We start from the raw sequence: 18,005 nt of genomic DNA on the forward strand, positions 1-18,005 counted from the left end.
TGTTTAGTTGTATAAATTAAATGTGTCAATAGAAAGTGTTAATGGAAGAGATTGGAGAAAATGATTTTGATAGTTGTCCTGCCAGTCACTCAAGGTGCTCCAACAAAGCACGGGAATATGTAATTTTAGTTGAAGCAACCGATAAGATAAAATCAAGGGTGAACAAAAATCCTTTCACAGTGTTGTAGTGAATCATTAAACATGTAATAAGCTTCTAAGCTCACCCCATTTGCATTTCTAATGGAGACAGGAATAAAATTTAAAATAGATTTAAAATAGAGAAGAAAATATATGGTGAGTCATACTAACATACAGTGTGTTGTGAAATACTTAATCACAGAAATGTCTGAACAATTATAAAAATTATTAGTTCATAAATAAGAATGTGAATGTCCATAAGTAAAATTTTCTTCAGTGTGCATTAAAAAAGAAAATCTGGGATAGTTGTTCTGCATAACAGCTGTTGAGAGAGTAGGGTAAAGCAAACATACTTTGTATAATCAGTTAATTGTTGAAGATCTTGGTTTGAAATTCTTCTTTTAGAGATGGGACTGTAAAACCCGGAAAGGTTAAATGATATGGTCAAGGTCAGTATTTGACTTCCACCTGGTCCAAAAAACAAAAGCAGAATCAAAATCAAAAGGGGGTAAAAAAGAAACTTTAGAAACACAGAGAGATAATTGCATGTTTTAGCCACAAGAGGAGTGGGCAGCCACAGAATAACAATTAGCAAGAAAGAACCCTAAACCATCAAAAATCAGTCTCAAGATAATAAAGTCTTTATAATGGAGCCATCACGTTGGATTGTTTCATTTTTTACTTTATGAAACTAGCTTTCATTTTTAATGCATACGCCCATTTCATATGGTTCAGCACTTTGAAATAGAATTTCAAATTCAGAAATTCTAAACCTAACAGTGGGGTTGATAGTGAATCTGCCATTTTAACCATATTTAAAGGACACTCAAATTCATAAATGTATTAAACATTCTGAGTATATTTTTGTGCTGGATATTCCTATAAATAACAGATATATTTAAAAGATTATGATGAATCCCTGCATTCAACAGTTAATGTTAAAAAAAAAAACAGTTACTGCTCAATGGGAGAGAAAAAGTGACAATTATAGATCAAGGTACTGTGTAATAAAAACTATGAGTCACAGGGCTCTATTTCAAGAGTTTAGTATAAAAATAATGATAGAAGAATATTAGCTGTCAAAGTGGTCTTCGTAAACTAAAGATATAGAATCAAGCAAAATAAATTTATCTTCCAAAAAAAATGTGTGGGAAAAATACTTTTTCCCCCAAATTTTATAATATATAACAAAGTAGAAAACTTCCAGTCAATAGAGATAACAAGATACTCAAAAGTTAATAACAAAGCCTAAAAAAATAAAATATAATAAAACTAAAGAGAATTTTGGTATAACTGACTCTGGTCAAACCCTTAGTAGATAAACATTTTAGATTATAATATGTTAGGCAGTATAACAAAGTGGAATTTTGGAAGATTTTAGTGGATTGATAAAAAGGAATAATAAAAAAGTGAATTTCGTAGGCACAAACTTGCATTGCTTTTAATGGAATTTTGGGCTTTTCTGATACCTGATTTCTGGGTCTCTGAGAATCATCTTTCTCCAAGTGGTATTTCTAAGTCTAGGTACTTATTTTCTCCAATATCTTACATTATCTTTCTACAAGTGAATGTAAAGTAAATTAAACTATTAACTAAATCAGGAAAGTATTAGGATACCCACTTATTGTTTGATGAGATACATCTTTAGTGCTGCTACAATGCTATCATTTGCTTGGAGCTGTAGAGAATAACTAAGGAGAAGACAGAGTCCTGTTCTCAGGGCTATTACAGTACATTTGTAACAATAAACATTAATTTTAAAAACAACTCAGAAATAATGCATGACAATACAGAGTTTTAAAAAAGTATGCATCATAGATAATGCATAATATTAATGGCATCTGGAAAGGAAGAAAAAGCATAATGTCCTTTTCTAATTTAGCAAGCTAGATTATTATAAAAGATTCCTTTGGAAGTCAAAGATTTGGGTGAGTTTCTCTGATTTTTCTGTGTGTAGTAAGGCAAGTCTTGCATTTCTTCTGGCTGTCAACTTTTCAACTATAAATGGGATGTGTTTTCATTTGCTCAGCCTTTTTGTAAAAAGATGTATTTATTTATTTAGTTTAGAGAGAGAGTAAGTGAGTGCAAGTGCAAAGGGGAGAGGAGGAGGGAGAGGCTGTCAAGCAGACTTTGTGCTGAACGTGGAGCCCAGTGTGGGACTTGATCTCATGACCCTGGGATCAGGGCCTGAGTGGAAACCAAGAGTCGGACACTTGACACGCTGCACCACCCAGGCATCCCTGCCCAGCCTTTTTAACAAAATTTTTGTGAGGGCCAGATGATAAAGCATGTGAACTGAATAGTACAATTAGAGGTTAAATGGGCATCTGTATTTTAAGATATTTAATTTGGAAGCATGTGATCCAAAAAGTTAGGGAAATACCTTGGAAAAAGAAAAAAAGACATATTCTATAATATCTAGTTCAATGGGAGTATTTCTTACTCAACAACCATGCTGCTTTATTCTTTATGTTTTATTACCTCTTATTTTCAATGATTTCCCATTTTAACTCAAAGTTAACACCTGCATTTTACATTTTTTATGTTTGTGTAATATAACTAAGTACTGAAAAGAAGCCTACTTCATAGGGAAGGATTTACTTTACTTTCAAAATTATATGAAAATTGTTAAGGTAGGCCTGAATACTTCTGCAACATTCTCTTACACCATTGCTATATAAAGCAGAGTCCAATTCAGTCATTAAACAATATGACTGTCATGCAGATTGGAATTCTCTGATGGTCAAAACTAGAACATCCTCTCCCCACAGGCTGACTTATGTAGAAGCTCAAATTATAATCAATTGTTTGCTTTGCAGAGTCTGAAGCAGAAAAACAGGAATTTCATAACTTGAATGTTTAATGGCAATAGACTAAGATGATGGGACCCGTTTATTATTATGTTGGAGGTCATCTATCCCAGAATTTCCCAAACCAAATTATAATGGGTTGATGAAGAAAGGTGATATGCTATGTAAAACAATGTGTACTCAACAAATTCTGGAAATTTTGCTTTCTCATTGCAAGACTTCTTACAGCTTTTCATACTACAGTGTTCGTTCTTGATGTCTTAGAGGGAGATCTAATAAGCCTTCTTTCCAAATAGTATTTTTTTTTTAATTTAGCAGAGGATGGGAGCTGAATATCTGATTTCTCCCAGAACTAGAGATCCAAGAAACCCAGGCTTAGTCTATGTAATTATAATACTCAAAAGGCTCCAGTTTCTCCTCCTAAAATGTGTGGACCACTTTTTTATGGCATGCCAAACATGTATGGGGGAAGAGGAGGGAGCCAAGACCATCACAATCAATGAGATTCAAAATACTGAGAAGTGGTGGGAATCAGAAAGTAATACCTCTAAATATATGTCCCTCCGAATTTAATGAATCAAGGAGATAGAGCTTTTAAATAATACAACCAACATAAATATATATTTATGTTTTCATAGTTATCTGGAGAGAGGACATAGTGTAGATGCAAAACTTTATACAGTATAATGAAATATGCTTTGCTTAAAAAGAAAAGAGAGGCGGGGAGGGGAGGGCAAAGGTCAGGAGGGGAGGAGAGATGAGACATACTTCCTGGATTGTAAACTACGGAAGTGGTACCTGACAGTTACTAAGGGTACCTGAGAATGGTGTAGACACAGAACCAGAAATGACAAAGGAAGGAAAACCAAATCCAGAAGATAGTATTGAATTCTTAGATCAAGCAGTATCTGAGGTCAACTATATCTCTTAATTTTTAAATTATGTAAACTTATAAATTCTCTCTTTCCCTCCTTCCTCTCCTAAACCAGCTAGCAGCAAAAATAGGTTTTACTGATTCACTTGGGTGAAATTTGGATAGGTTTCCTCAACTTTGATTTCATAGCTGCCTTTTGTATGTTTCTATTGCTGACCAATCATTCTTAAAATCATCATATTCTTTATATATGTCAAGGTCACATATTATACATAAAGACAATACTTTGGGGCATGTCTTGTTCCTATCCTCTGTCTCTCTGAGGTGACTTAACTCTGTTCTGACCAATTATGTACTGATTTTAAATTTATTTCTCCAGAGGATTGTTTTATTCATAAGTTCTCATTTGTTTTCCATCTGTACTACTTGCAGGCATAATTGTGAACTCAGTGAAAAACTCCAACCACCTTCTTTCATGTAAATCTCTCTGACCTAATGGGGTGCTTTTTGTTATTAGGACTCTAGCATATATTCTCTGTATCCTAAGCACACAAAACAGTATCCAACACATCGTAGGCTTGAAGGATTTTTGGATTTCTTCCTAGACAGAGTAATTAATCTGCAATTTTCTCTTGCTGGGACTTTCACCGTGCTTGAACTGCACATGTGCTGAAAAATTTGGTCTGCCTCTGTCTCTCTCAATCCTTGCCAAGAAAAGATGTTGTTAAGGTGACTGAGATTTTTAGGAAATAAATATAATACGATTTTTAATGATTACATAGTATTGTGTTTTTTTAACCTACTGATGGTAATTTCCTATTGAATATGAAGACTTACTTTCAAAACGTGAATATCTAATGGTGAAATTTAATTGACGAGAGCTTGAGACTATCAACACTTTTTGCCAATTAAATTAATCAGTTTCCATCTTTCCCTTAAAATTGCTCTTATTCTTGTTCATCTTTTTCTCCTACTTCCACTATAAGTATTTTCATCTTCTTTATAGGTCTTCTAGGCCATCAATAAGGAGTAACTTCATCTCTAAATAAACTCTATTCTGTTGAGACAGTTTGGAGCAAAGTATTATATATACTGTTTCCTGGATTGGAAAGAAATGGAAGCCAAGATCAGTTTAGTGACATCTGCCATGGGAAGGAGAAGTTGTGCATGTACAATAAATTTGCTCCTCCAAATTTAGCCAAACGTTTGTATGAAACCATTACGATTATTTGACCAGACTCTGTATCTATAATCTTCAGGTAACCAGAATTAGAAATTAAAACAGGGATTAAAAATTTATTTAGTCTCCAGGGGTGCCTGGGTGGCTCAGTAGGTTAAGCCTCTGACTCTTGGTTTCAGCTCAGGTCATGATCTCTGGGTCCTGGGAAAACCTCCAACCACCTGCACAGGGCTCCCTGTTCAGTGGGGGGTCTGCTTGTCCCCTCTCTCTCTGCTCCTGCCCCTGTTCATCTGTCTCTCTCTCTCACTGAAATGAACAGATAAGTCTTTAAAAAATATTTTTCAATCTTTAACTGATTTTTTTATTAAAAAAAGTAAAACCTTAGAAATACCAATAGTTCCTTTAAAAATCTTTTAATTGAAGTGAAAATATTGTTTCTTGGAGATGATAAATGTGGGATGCCCTGAATTTAAATTTGAACTCTAGCTAATGACAAGTTTAACTAACTTAATGTAGTCAGAATTAATCAGGAAACAAAGGCAGATTATCTCATGTTTCATGGCAAACAGAATGTATGTGCATTAATTAGCCTTAGAATACATTATTAACTAGCACTTCTAAGGCTTAGCACATCCTTAACTGTGTTAATGATAGTGTTCCATATTTTTATGTAGTATTACTAGATATAGGGAAGCAGAACAACTTTGTTATTTAGTTTTATCAAGGGAAAAAAGTAAAATTGACAAATTTATTGCTAATACAGCAGTCAAAAAATCTTTCACTTATTCTGCATTTTCCGCATATTGGTGTCTTATTTAACTTAATACACCATTGGGGGAGGTGGGGAATATCATATTTGCTTGAAAGAAGCATGGATTTCTCATGAGACATGATATTTCTCACTACTAAGTCCGACTTCTGGCACAATCACAATGAACTGCTTCTTGATTTTTAGAGAAGCATCTAATCTTCCAGAAGATGGCGCTCTAGAATAGTTGGGAACCCGGGTTTGCTTCCATCTGAAACACAGCAGAGATGCTTTCATTGACATTCAAGTTAACCAAAATTTTGGAAACAGAGTGTGTACTCAAACCAAATAAATGCCCTGCTGTCTTTTATTTAACAGCTTTTATAGCTCTAAGTATTTTTCTATGTCTCTGACCTGACCTTTTGTCTGGGAAAACTAGCAACACATCAGTATAGATATTGCAGCATTAAAATAAGAGGCAAAAATATAATTAAGTATGTTAGAAAAGTAGGCCAGTTTTATAGAAGAGTATACCAGCTTCTGTTCTGGCTTTCAATAAAATTCACTTATAAATATATTTGAATAAGATTTGATGCCACAGAATTATTATATGTAAAACAAATGCAAAATCAGATAATTATGGAAATTTATAATTTCCCAGCCATTATTAAAGATACAGTTGAAATTATAAAAACCTTTGTTTGTAATAAGCATATAGAAAAGCTGAAAAAGAAGTAGACAGTAAGAAGAGATATAAAAAGAATTTATTTAGAGAAGAAAGAATTCCATTAATTCTTGAATGTTCTAAGCAAAGTTCTTACAAAGTTCTTTGCCTAGTGAAAAGGTATGTGGCATTATGGAAAAAATACAGTTTGGCTACAGTAATCTGATCCGTTTACTATGAGGGACAAATTGGGAACTTTTGTCATCCTGCTGAGATTGAAACTACTTCCAGCACATTTATTTATTTCTATTGGCAGTAAGAATTTACTCAGTGGTCAAAGTCAAACTATATTTAGAATGTCAAAGTCCATTTACACTGTCAACTAATAATTTTCTGAAATAATAGGGAGTTTTAGTCATAATCATTTATATCCTGAGAGCTATTTGTCTGAGTATGGTTTTTCACCAGTTTTTACATTACACAAACCATAAATGCATCTCTTATATAACTGTTAAGTATGTGACAATAGTACAGGTTGCCTAAAGCATGTTTCAAACACATCATGTAAAATGTATTTAGTGCAGCACTTCTATCACAAATGTATTAATGAGTTTCACTCTTACTTTTGTGGAACTTTAAGTTGCTTGGTAGTTTAAAATACTTGCTGAGGTCAAGAACAGATACCAGATTTATATATTTGAATACTTATACTGTTATATTAAATCTGTTTTTCTTGAAATTCTCAACAAAAATGTTTTATCCAAAACATTTAATCCAAAATCAATTTAACCCAAAAGTGGATTATTCAAAAGTAATCATCCTTTTGTCTTGGTTAAATTATAACTTTTCTGCAGCCTCAATTCACAATGGATTATAGAAATATACAAACCACACCCATTTATAGGGATTTGTGAGGATGTTTGCAAATTAAACCAGTAATTTATCTTAAGTGAAAAAGATTTGAGTATACCAAGATTACATGTGACACTTTGGCAATATTAGTGTCTCTACTATAATCCATCCCTGAATGTAATAAACTCTTCAATTATTTTAAAAATATGTAAATTAAATTTACTTTTCTTTAAATTTGTCGTAAAATAGAGTTGAGCTGTTCTCAGCTAAAAAGCTATGAAAAAACTCTTTCAAATATTAACATTTGGAATTAAATAGACTCAAATCAATGTTTCCGGTTCTCGGGCAAATATCAACCAAGACAGGATGTTTAAAAAAAAAAAAAAAAGTGAGTAAAAGTTAACCTATCTATGGGGCTTTCAGCTCTGGCTGAAATGAACAATGTTTATCAGATTTATAATTCTGCTGCAAATAACTACAAAACTGGACAAAATTGGAAAACAGAGAACTTGGGGTTGTGATCAATGAGAGAAAGGAAACACGGAAAATGAGCTCTAAGTTCATCCTGGCTTTCAGCTAGGGATCACTTTCCAATATAAGAAGTGAAGCTCAGACACAGAACAGCAATCTCCCAGAGGACCAGAAATAAAGATTGGAGTTCTGCACCACGAAGGCACCTGTTATTTGCAGGCAAGGGTTCCAGAAAGAAGGCAGCTGGTTAGAGAACTCCACAAATCTAGGTAAGAGTTATCTTGCGTCTTTGTGCAAATTGTAAACTGTGTGTGCATAGAGTCTCCACAGGCATGGCACGCTGTTCTGTAGATTTGTAAACCTAACTGAGGATCTGGGCCTGGCAGTACTAGAATATATCATAGACCTCACCAGTCAGAAGGGAAAGACTGTGTAGAACATCCTAGCAATGAAGAACTGCCTGGGTATGGAAATACCAAAAGACACATAAGCAAGATCAAGATCTATTGACAATAAATTCTTAAAATAAATGTATCAGTGCTTATTATGTTCAAAAGACAAGAAAATATGAAGAAAATGAAAGACAGTAAAAATGCATATATATATATATTATAAGGCAGAAAGTAATAAATGCCTCAAAAGTTGTTGAGATAGGGGCGCCTGGGTGGCTCAGTGGTTAAGCCGCTGCCTTCGGCTCCGGTCATCTCAGGGTCTTGGGATCGAGCTCCGCATCGGGTTCTCTGCTCAGCAGGGAGCCTGCTCCCCCCTCCCCACACACCTCTGCCTGTCTCTCCATATACTTGTGATCTCTCTCTGTCAAATAAATAAATAAAATCTTTAAAAAAAAAAAAGTTGTTGAGCTAAAGAACAATGCAATACTAGAAGAACAAGAGGTGTTAAGAAGGGACATTGTACTTTGTAGCTGTAGCACAAGGACATCCTCAAAGCCCTAAAAGTATTCATGTATTTCCCAAATGCCCATATTTTGGGAATGATTATCACTATCCCTTATGTTCAAATTCTAATTATCTAAGTAAGGTAAAATACAACCATTGGTAAAGGACATCAGCCCAAACCAATCTGGCAACTTCAACTAATTTCCTTTCACTTTCAAGAGAACAATTAGCCCATTGTTTTCTTCTGATCTCCACACCTTGGGCTTCATATTTCAGCTTTGCTCTCACCCTGTCAACTCTATTGAGAATTTTCTACTGAGAATTTTCTCAGATTCCAAAGAGACCAACTTCAGCAAGAGAAAAAAAAATGGATATGGCCCCTTGGTCTTGGATTTGAGAAACACAAGCTTTGGGATAAAGGAGGAATACATAATCAGTTTTGTTTTTATTTTCTTAAAAATGTAGAAAAATTCACTCATGACGTGTTATGCAAAAAAAATTCTGAATTCCTTTTCAATAATCAATAGTGTTTCTTTTTGTGCACTCTGTACTCAATATTAATTTTACACACACTTAATGATCTAAGAGAGCTCTCAGTTGTTATTAGGCTTTAATTTATTTTTTTTCAGAATGGAAATTAGAATTAATTAGATATTACAATTAATTTAATGATTGCTGGCATAATAGTCAATGGAAAAATTTTAGTTGTAAATATTCTCCAAAAATAATTATTGGAGAAAAATTAAATTTTTATTCTAAATTTGTGGAATATAAATATTTGTATTATTCTTTTTTAAAAGAGTATATATATATATATTTTTAAGATTTATTTATTTATTTATTTATTTGACAGAGATCACAAGTAGGCAGAGAGGCAGGAAGGGAAGCAAGCTCCCCAGTGAGCAGGGAGCCCAATGCGGGGCTCGATCCCAGGACCCTGGGATCATGACCTGAGCTGAAGGCAGAGGCTTTAACCCACTGAGCCACCCAGGTGCCCAAAATATTTGTATTATTCTTATTTTGAAGATACACCCAGCCAGGAATAGTCAGTTTGAATCTTTGACTTATTTTTTGTGAGTAATGCAAGTAAAATTTTAAGAAAAATATCATTTGAATTTGTGTGTACTATAGTAGTTACTGTAGTTTTAATTTAAACTCTGCAACAAAGATACCCAAAATACAGCAGTGTAAACAGGATAGCATTTTCTCTTTTGTGTTTTTTCCGTCTTCTTTATATCTGAGGTAAGGATAAGAACAAGCAATTCAGGGTCACCTGGGTGACTCAGTCAGTTAAGCATCCAACTCTTGGTTTTGATCTCAGGGTCAAATGAGGTAATGATCTGAGGGTCCAAATGACCCTCAGATCATTGAGCTCCATGCTTAGTGGGGAGTCTGCCCAAGATTTTCTCCCTACCTCCCTCTTCCTCTGCCCCTTTCCTGCCCCCCCCCATAAAATAAATAAAATCTTCATAAAATAAAAAATAGCAATTCTGCTTCCCATCCTCAGCACAATGTATCCCTATCCAAGGTGGCTACTCTATTCACCACCATCCTCCGGTGTGGGTGGGGAGGAGAGGATGGGGAGGAGCAGAGAGGAGGTTGCATACACAATCCTTTTAAGGGCACAACTGGAAGAATCACACATCACTTCTTTTCACACTCCTCTGAGGAGAACTAGTAACTCGCCCACATCTCTTCGAAAGGGGAACTGGGAAATGTGGCCTTTCAGGGGGTGGCTATTACTCTGAGGAAAAAGGATGTGACTTGTAGCCTGCCACCAAATTTCCTGCCACCACATTTCCACATATCTGCTCCCTCTACACACATGTACACATCCAATATTATAAAGTCTTATTCCAAAAACAGAAGAGTACAGTGTTGGAGGTACAGTGGTAAGCATAGGTAACTTCCTTCTAAAACCATGAAGAATAGGAAAAGCACAACGTTCATTTTTCAGAGAGATTGTCAAATTCTATTGCATAGGAATTTCAAACCTTCCCTTGTCTGGCAGTAAAATTATGAGAATAAATCCTGATTCTATTTTCTGGGAGGAATTCTTTCACCCCTTGTCATGTACTTTAAGACAGAGCATAAATTGGAGATCACCATGCTGTCCCAGGGTGTGTCCATGCTCTACTCCTTCTTCATGCCAGCCGCCAAGCTCAAGGAACGGTTGGATCAGCCGATGACAGAGATAGTAAGCCGTGTGTCGAAGCGAAAGCTGGGCCGCCATGTGCGGGCGCTGGTGCTTGAGCTGTGCTGCAACGACGAGAGCGGCGAGGACGTCGAGGTCCCCTATGTACGATACACCATCCGCTGACCCCTGTCCGCGCCCGTAGGCTGGCCCCAGCTCCCCTCCCCACCCTCAGCCCAGGGCTCCCATTGGGCCTCTGGCAGTGGCCCAGCTAGCCACGCCTGGTGTTCCCTCCTCATTCCCCTCCCTGCACCCCTCATGCCGCTGCTTTCTACCTTGTTTGGAACCTGAATCCTAATAAAGAATTATTAACCCCCCCCCCCAAAAAAAGAAACTATGGGGTATTTTTTTACTGTGGAATATTTATCCACTATTTCTTTTGCCATTGGGACTGGTTTTCTTGTGACCAATGTGATTTACATGCATCGTCCTGGTGTAATATTGAATGAATGAATTCACTGTCCTACATGTGTCCCTGTCACTCTCAAAAGTATTCGATGACCCTATAAGCACCTCCTCACAGGAGAACTAGATGCTATCCCATTAGAGACTGCATCCGTTCTGTGGGCTCTATTCTGCAAAGCCGCCTAGGGAGGCTTCTGAAGTTGCTTTAAAGGTCAAACACACATCGTCTTTTACAAATCAATACAATCCCTAAAAATCTTAGTATGCTTTTGGTCTAATTACTGACCGTCAGATCCACAGGCAAATAACCATCACCAAAGATCTAATGTAGACAAAGATTTTATGCTTGCAGACTACCTTCCTAGGTTTCTTTGCTCAGCACGTTTCTGCTTCCTTTCAATTTAACGGTGTCTACTTTGAAACTATCTGAAAATATTAGTTTAGATAGGAAAGCATCACCCTTAATCCCACCTTTGAAACTAGATGGACCCCAATTAACAGAGAAGTTTTAATGGGGGCACTGGAGGCCTATTTACTGCTAAAGCTGCTTCTTTAAAGCCACCTCTTACAACAAGCCCAAGTACAGTCTGTCATAAAACTTTGCACAAGAAACAGCAAACATGTCTAAACAGACTGTTTTTTCAATGTTCTGAGTTCTTCCAAAGAGTTCACGAAGGTTACATGTTCTTTTAGCAACTAGTCTACCTTTTTTAAGGATGAACTAGTGACAGTTTTACCCAATGTTGTATAATGGTGTCACTGGGATCACTTGTATCCAGCCTGCAGTATCTGTTCCTGCTTCCCACTACTTGTTAGACCCAGGCTTCTTCTTCTTCTTTTTTTTTTTTTTTAAATATGGGAGAGTTCCACTTTTACTAACCAAGTTATGTTTTACTTAAGATTAAGATGCCACTAAAAAGAGACTCAAATCTAGCATTCTAAAGATTTTATTTACTTATTTGAGAGAGAGAGAGAGTGAGAGAGAGAGCAGAACAAGGGGGAAAGGGAGAAGCAGGATCCTTGCTGAGCAGGGAGCCCCACATGGGGCTTGATCCCAGGACCGGGTGATCATGACCTGAGCCCAAGGCAGATGCTTAACTGACTGACCCACCCAAGCACCCCCAGCGTTCTAAATAAGATAGATGCATGTCTCATAAAATAATGTAGAGCAATCTACCATTCTCAACGTGTAACTTCTTTCTTCAGTCAGGGAAGTGGTTCAACTTTCGCCTTCACACCGATATCAGTATACTGCATGCTAGATCATTTTATGGACAAAACTCAGAAGTAGCAAATCTAACATGTTTAAATTCCATTATCTAGAACTTAGACACACAGTCATACCTTTCAGTAAGGGAGAAAGGCAGTCTTTAATGGGATAGATATATGACCGGTCGAAACCACATTATGGAAAGGGATGAAGAACAGATATGGGGCAACAACTTACAGTGTGACATGCCCCTTTGTTAGTCAAAAACAACTTACAGGAAAGAAAAACATAATTCAGATAATACAGTACTTTCAAAAAATAATGAAAGGAAGAGCCAAAGCTGTGGGCTCTACACTGGAAAAGTATACCCCAGAGCAGACACATCCAGGAACTGAAGCCACCCCTGGAACTATTGAGTACAAACATTCCACTTTAAAGGCAAACCCATAAACAGAAAACTGGGAATTAGCTGTCACCATTACTGTTGTCACAGCTGCCTCCCAACGCCCAGGAAGAGAGGAATAGACGGTGGAGTGTTGCTTTGGAAACCATGATCTTGCTTGGCAGTAGAAAAGAAAATCCAAAGCAACACAAACATTCCTTGCTTCCACCTTTTAAAATGTGTTCCAATACATCTTATTGGTAGAACCCAATTCTCATCCTGACTCCTGGGAAGTGTCACTTTAAAGTTTTCAGAATCTTCAGGCAGACATGTACTGAAGGAAAAAGGTTGGAATGGTGTTCAGTGAACCAATCTACAGCATTCGTCAGTGCTACTAATGAACAATGGGCTCCCCAGGAGAGCAGGTATCCTTAAGATACTGTTTTATTTCAACTGAATACCCTTTAATGAACCTTTCATTTGTGTTTACTCTTTAGTAATTGAATAATCCTTTAGAAAAAATGATTGGATTAATTTTACCAAGAATGTCAAAAATACATTTGTGTAAGGTTTGGAAATATCAATATCAATTTCTTGCTCCTTTATTCTAGACTTTAAACAAATACTTTTTTCTTTTAAAGATTTTATTTACTTATTTGACACATAGAAAGATCACAAGTAGGCAGAGAGGCAGGCAGAAAGAGAGGGGGAAGCAGGCTCCTGCCTATCAGAGAACCCAATGTGGGGCTCAATCCCAGGATTCTTAGATCATGACCTGAGCCAAAGTAGAGGCTTAATCCACTGAGCCACCCAGGCACCCTTAAACAAATACTATTTCTGAAGGTCTGAAAGTTCTATCTTGATAAAGACTTCATACTCTATTGAAGTACTTTTTCCTTACCCCCCCAGGTTAAAGTGAATGAAAGAAAACAATTTACTTTTCATATAGCAGAAATGCAACTAACATTTAATTTCAAAATGACTTGATCAAAATGACATTTCTTTGTTGGTTTCCTAGTATTTGAAATAGGGATATACAAATAATTTTATCATATCTGCAGCTGCCTTCACCTGTTTTTCAATGAGGTACTAACTGTGTTCAAATCACCCTGCAAGGTAGGGCTAGGAGAAGGAAATGTAAGCTTCATGATAGCGAGGACCTTGCCGGTTTATCAGACTACACCCAGAATCAAGCAGTGCTATGCACCTATTAGATACCCTATCAGAATTCTTGACTTAATAAGTGAGGTCCTATTTTCAAAAGAATTTATGCAAATAATATTAAGAGGAATGAGCGGTAGGGAAATTGCTGAGCGTGTATGAAACATGCATGTTGCCAGTCTCAAGGTTATGAATTATAATGCTCTGTATGAAAATTTCAAGATTACTTTCAAATTCATCTTACTGTTAAAGCCTAGGTTGAAGAATCTTTCCCAGGTTTGAGGCAAGATTACAGGCTGACTAGCAAGAGATACTTATAGAACCTATTTTGGAATGTGTTTTCTAACAATTAAGGCATTTAACAAAAATACTTAAAATTAAAGTATTATTAACAAATGAATTAGATTACTTTAAAGTGGGAGGAAATAAACATATGTAGAAAAAGAAGCTTATATGTACTTGGATGTTAATTTCTTAATGCAATGAGCAGGAAAGTTTTAGGAGTCTATCCACCAAGACACTTAAAACTCTTGTTTTCAACACTTTCAACTCTGCATTTTGTAATAAAAAGCATAGATTAGATAACCTAAAGTAATATTAACACAATACACAGGAAATGGAAGAAACTGATACTGTAAAGACTGCCTTTTTCCCAAAAGACTTGGGATTTCAGCATTACTTCTTGAATGCTTTGTCTTAAATGCTTTGTCATTTTGTCTTAAATGCTTTGACTGAAAAATGAGTATACTTCTCGGTAAGAGACAAAGTTTTGCCTGTTTAAGTAGTAGGAATAGTAAAAACCATGAGAAATTAACTTACAGAAATAGCACAATTGTCCATCTGGTTTTATTTTTAATTAAAAATTCTACTGAAGGGGCGCCTGGGTGGCTCAGTGGGTTAAGCCGCTGCCTTCGGCTCAGGTCATGATCTCAGGGTCCTGGGATCGAGTCCCGCATCGGGCTCTCTGCTTGACAGGGAGCCTGCTTCCCTCTCTCTCTCTCTGCCTGCTTCTCTGTCTACTTGTGATTTCTCTCTGTCGGATAAATAAATAAAAAATCTTAAAAAAAAATTCTACTGAAATAGGTAAGCGTACATATAAAGTAAGGAAATAAATGGTATCGAAGGGCATATTTTTACAGAAAACAGAGTACAAGGTACATTTCAGTACCTGTTCTTGTTAAATAATAGCTATCAAACTGTGCTAAACTTAATCTTTCTGTTCCTCCAAGATTAGATTGTTCCTTTTCAAACAGTTCAGCTCCTCAGCTTCTCCTCAAATGTACACAAGTGGACTATAACATAGGATAAGAGATTTGTAGGTCCAAAAATGAAAAATCCAATTTTGCAAGAGAGTATTTTCTTAAAAATTAGTGGCCCATTTTAGGAATTAGTGTAAAGAGATAATGAATGTTTAGCATAAATGTATTAAGGAAAGATCATTACATGTAAAGCTATTTTTAAACCCTTCTACCTCTCCAGAGTCTCAAAGTTAAGAATCAAAATCTAGGTTATGATTAAAATATAAAAGAGCAACCATTTTCACTTTCCATTTCCAGGCGAAGCTTCCACTTTTACTTAATCTCTCACACCTGTGTTGCTCTGTAAGGAAAGGAGTAGGAAGGAAGGATGCACATTTTAAAACTTTGATATTATAAATACCTTTTCATAAGCAGCACTGAGAGTGAATTAAATTCACAATTTTCTGTTCTCCATCCTTCCATCCAAGAAATCCAGTCTTTAAAAAACAAAACAAAACAGAGGTGGCTGGGTGGCTGCTCAGTGGGTTAGGCCTCTGCCTTTAGCTCAGGTCAGGATCTCAGGGTCCTGGGATGGAGCCCCACATCCAGCTCTCTGCTCAGCAGGGAGCCTGCTTGCCTCACCCCCTTTCTCTCTGCCTGTCTCTCTGTTTACTTCAGATCTCTGTCTGTCAAATAAATAAATAAAATCTTTAAAAAAATACTAATATAAAATTGAAAGAAAGGAAAAAAAAACAAGAAAAAGTGAGGCTCCTATGATTATATTTTGGTAACAAAAAAATTGACCCAACATATTTTTGGTTGCTAAAACTTTCTCCAATAAAGGAAGCATGCTTCTGGCTGAACATAGTTCTTGGATCAAATTAGACAATTTTATGGGCTGCCACAAAATTTCCACTCACTGCTCATTTTAACAGCAATATATCCAAATACCCACACCTATTTTCTTGCTAGCCTTCTATTTCTGTTTTCTTGAAATATGATTAGATAATAAGAAATATTTTAAAAATCAAAATTTACTACGGTCCTGAGGTTGAGAAAACAAAATTGACATTTTGCTAAACTTGAAAAAAAAAAGGAACATATTAAATAAAGAAAATAACTTGGTAGTCAAACTCACAGAATGGCTAGAGTAATATTTTCAAGTGTTCACTTCTGCGTCTGCGAATTGAAACCACTTGTTCCTGTCCCCATCCACTTCTGCATTCAAATTCACAGTAATACGAGCAAAAACACAGCGTAGAAACATGCTCACCTTACCTATTTTTTTCAAAGACATATTTTTGTTTGCTTGTTGCTATTTGGCACAAATTCTGTTTAGCACGGAGAAGTTAATTCATTGTTAAGTTCTGTGCTTTTTTCCATATAGCCTTCCAGGGTTTGATGAAAAATAGATTCCTAAACAAGCCAAACCTGCCAAACAGGAAGAAAAGCTTTCAGTGGAATCATAACGTTCCCTTGAAATAGAAGTGTTTTAGCTTGTACGAGTGTATTTCTCTCCTGAAAAGAAATGAGATCATGTTTCATTTCAGGAAGATTTATGCTTCAGGTAAGACATTGAAACAAGTAAACTTCCTGTACTTAACCAATACATAGAAGAGTATTTGAATTCAAATATCCGGTTGAGGCAAAGTAGCTGCTTAATGTTCTTGTAAAACTTAAATGGTAGAGGAGTTTAAAAGCTGAGTAAGCTGGTAAATATTCTCTGATACACGGATTATGCCTTGATCATCCCTTTTCTCCCTCTCTCCCCTTTCCCTCCCTCTCTCACGGACCCTGTGGCTATCGTATCCTTTATGTCATCTCCTAACTGCTCACTTTTATGTCCGTCAGAGTCTTGAGCCAATTTCAGTCATGTCTGTTGGTAGATTTTTTCTTTGTGCACATTTTCTTCAGTATCTTGAAGCTGGTGCTAGTAGTCTACAGACTGCATGCTGATGGTGACTCCAAAAGGATTTTCTTGTTAAAGAAAGGGTGGATATTCTTAACGTATAGGCTTCAAACGGACTGGAGTCCCTGCTGGAGAAAAGCAGCTGTTTTCTTTCTGTTTTGTCACTCCAGGCTGGGCTCCGAACTGGCAGCTCACTGAAGGCCAACGGGGTGTACCAACCACCCCCTTACTTGCTGACCTGGCAAACAAATCGATTTCTAGTATTATTTCTGGTCTTTCTGGTATTAAAGACAGAAATTATATGCCTTACTTTAAAAAAAAGCACTTATAGTATGTAACGTGTATATAGTGTCAAACTTTTAAAATACTTTATCTAACGTCCTACTGTATATCAGATAACAGCAGAGAGGTTAAAGAACACATGCCACTTACGTTATGAATAACGTCACCCAGGTCATTTGAATCAAGGTTTTCTTGTTCCAGCTCAAGGGCTCTTTCCATGACATGCTACTCCATACGTGTCTATTTGCCATCTGGGACACACAGAAAGAAAGTCTGTGGATTGAGCACAGTAAATAGTACCAGGACTGAGCGGGCAAAGATGGCTACAGCCAGCTTCTATGCAAAAGGATCACGTTAAGCAGATGCGTTTACTGATTCATTCAGTGAACAAGCTCATTTGTTGCTACTATCAGCCTCCGGGCCATGATTTCACTTTTTTTTCCTCTCTGAGCTGGGATCATTTTCGCCGTGAGGAAGCCCTCTTCAAGTAAGCAAACAACACAGTATAATTCTCTAGGAGTTTAGAAAGAAAAAGTGTTATAGTAGTCGTTTCCTGTCTGGAAATATATTGGGTTGGATATGTAATTAAAT

General features: G+C 36.4%; 1 protein-coding gene and 1 long non-coding RNA gene across 4 annotated transcripts in view; one reads left to right on the plus strand and one right to left on the minus strand.

The window, feature by feature from the left end:
- Positions 1 to 14,809: 14,809 nt before the first annotated feature.
- On the minus strand, positions 14,810 to 17,761 carry LOC309870194. Its single transcript, XR_014314535.1, has 4 exons — positions 17,565 to 17,761; positions 16,502 to 17,370; positions 15,645 to 15,720; positions 14,810 to 15,018 (listed from the first exon to the last, which is right to left on the minus strand). It is a non-coding gene; the product is annotated as an uncharacterized lncRNA (long non-coding RNA).
- Positions 16,680 to 18,005, plus strand: part of PIK3C2G (phosphatidylinositol-4-phosphate 3-kinase catalytic subunit type 2 gamma) — a 351,683-nt gene continuing 350,357 nt past the window's right edge. For 2 of the 3 annotated variants that reach the window (XM_082742400.1, XM_082742402.1), the window contains exon 1: positions 16,680 to 16,790. In XM_082742400.1, the coding sequence (XP_082598526.1) occupies positions 16,760 to 16,790 (31 nt within the window). In that variant the 5' untranslated portion in view covers positions 16,680 to 16,759. Of the gene's footprint in view, positions 16,791 to 17,571; positions 17,902 to 18,005 lie in introns of those variants that run through there. The other variant, XM_082742401.1, reaches the window with a different exon arrangement.

This window comes from Mustela nivalis (assembly GCF_964662115.1).
Source record: "Mustela nivalis genome assembly, chromosome: 7".
NCBI lineage: Eukaryota > Metazoa > Chordata > Mammalia > Carnivora > Mustelidae > Mustela > Mustela nivalis.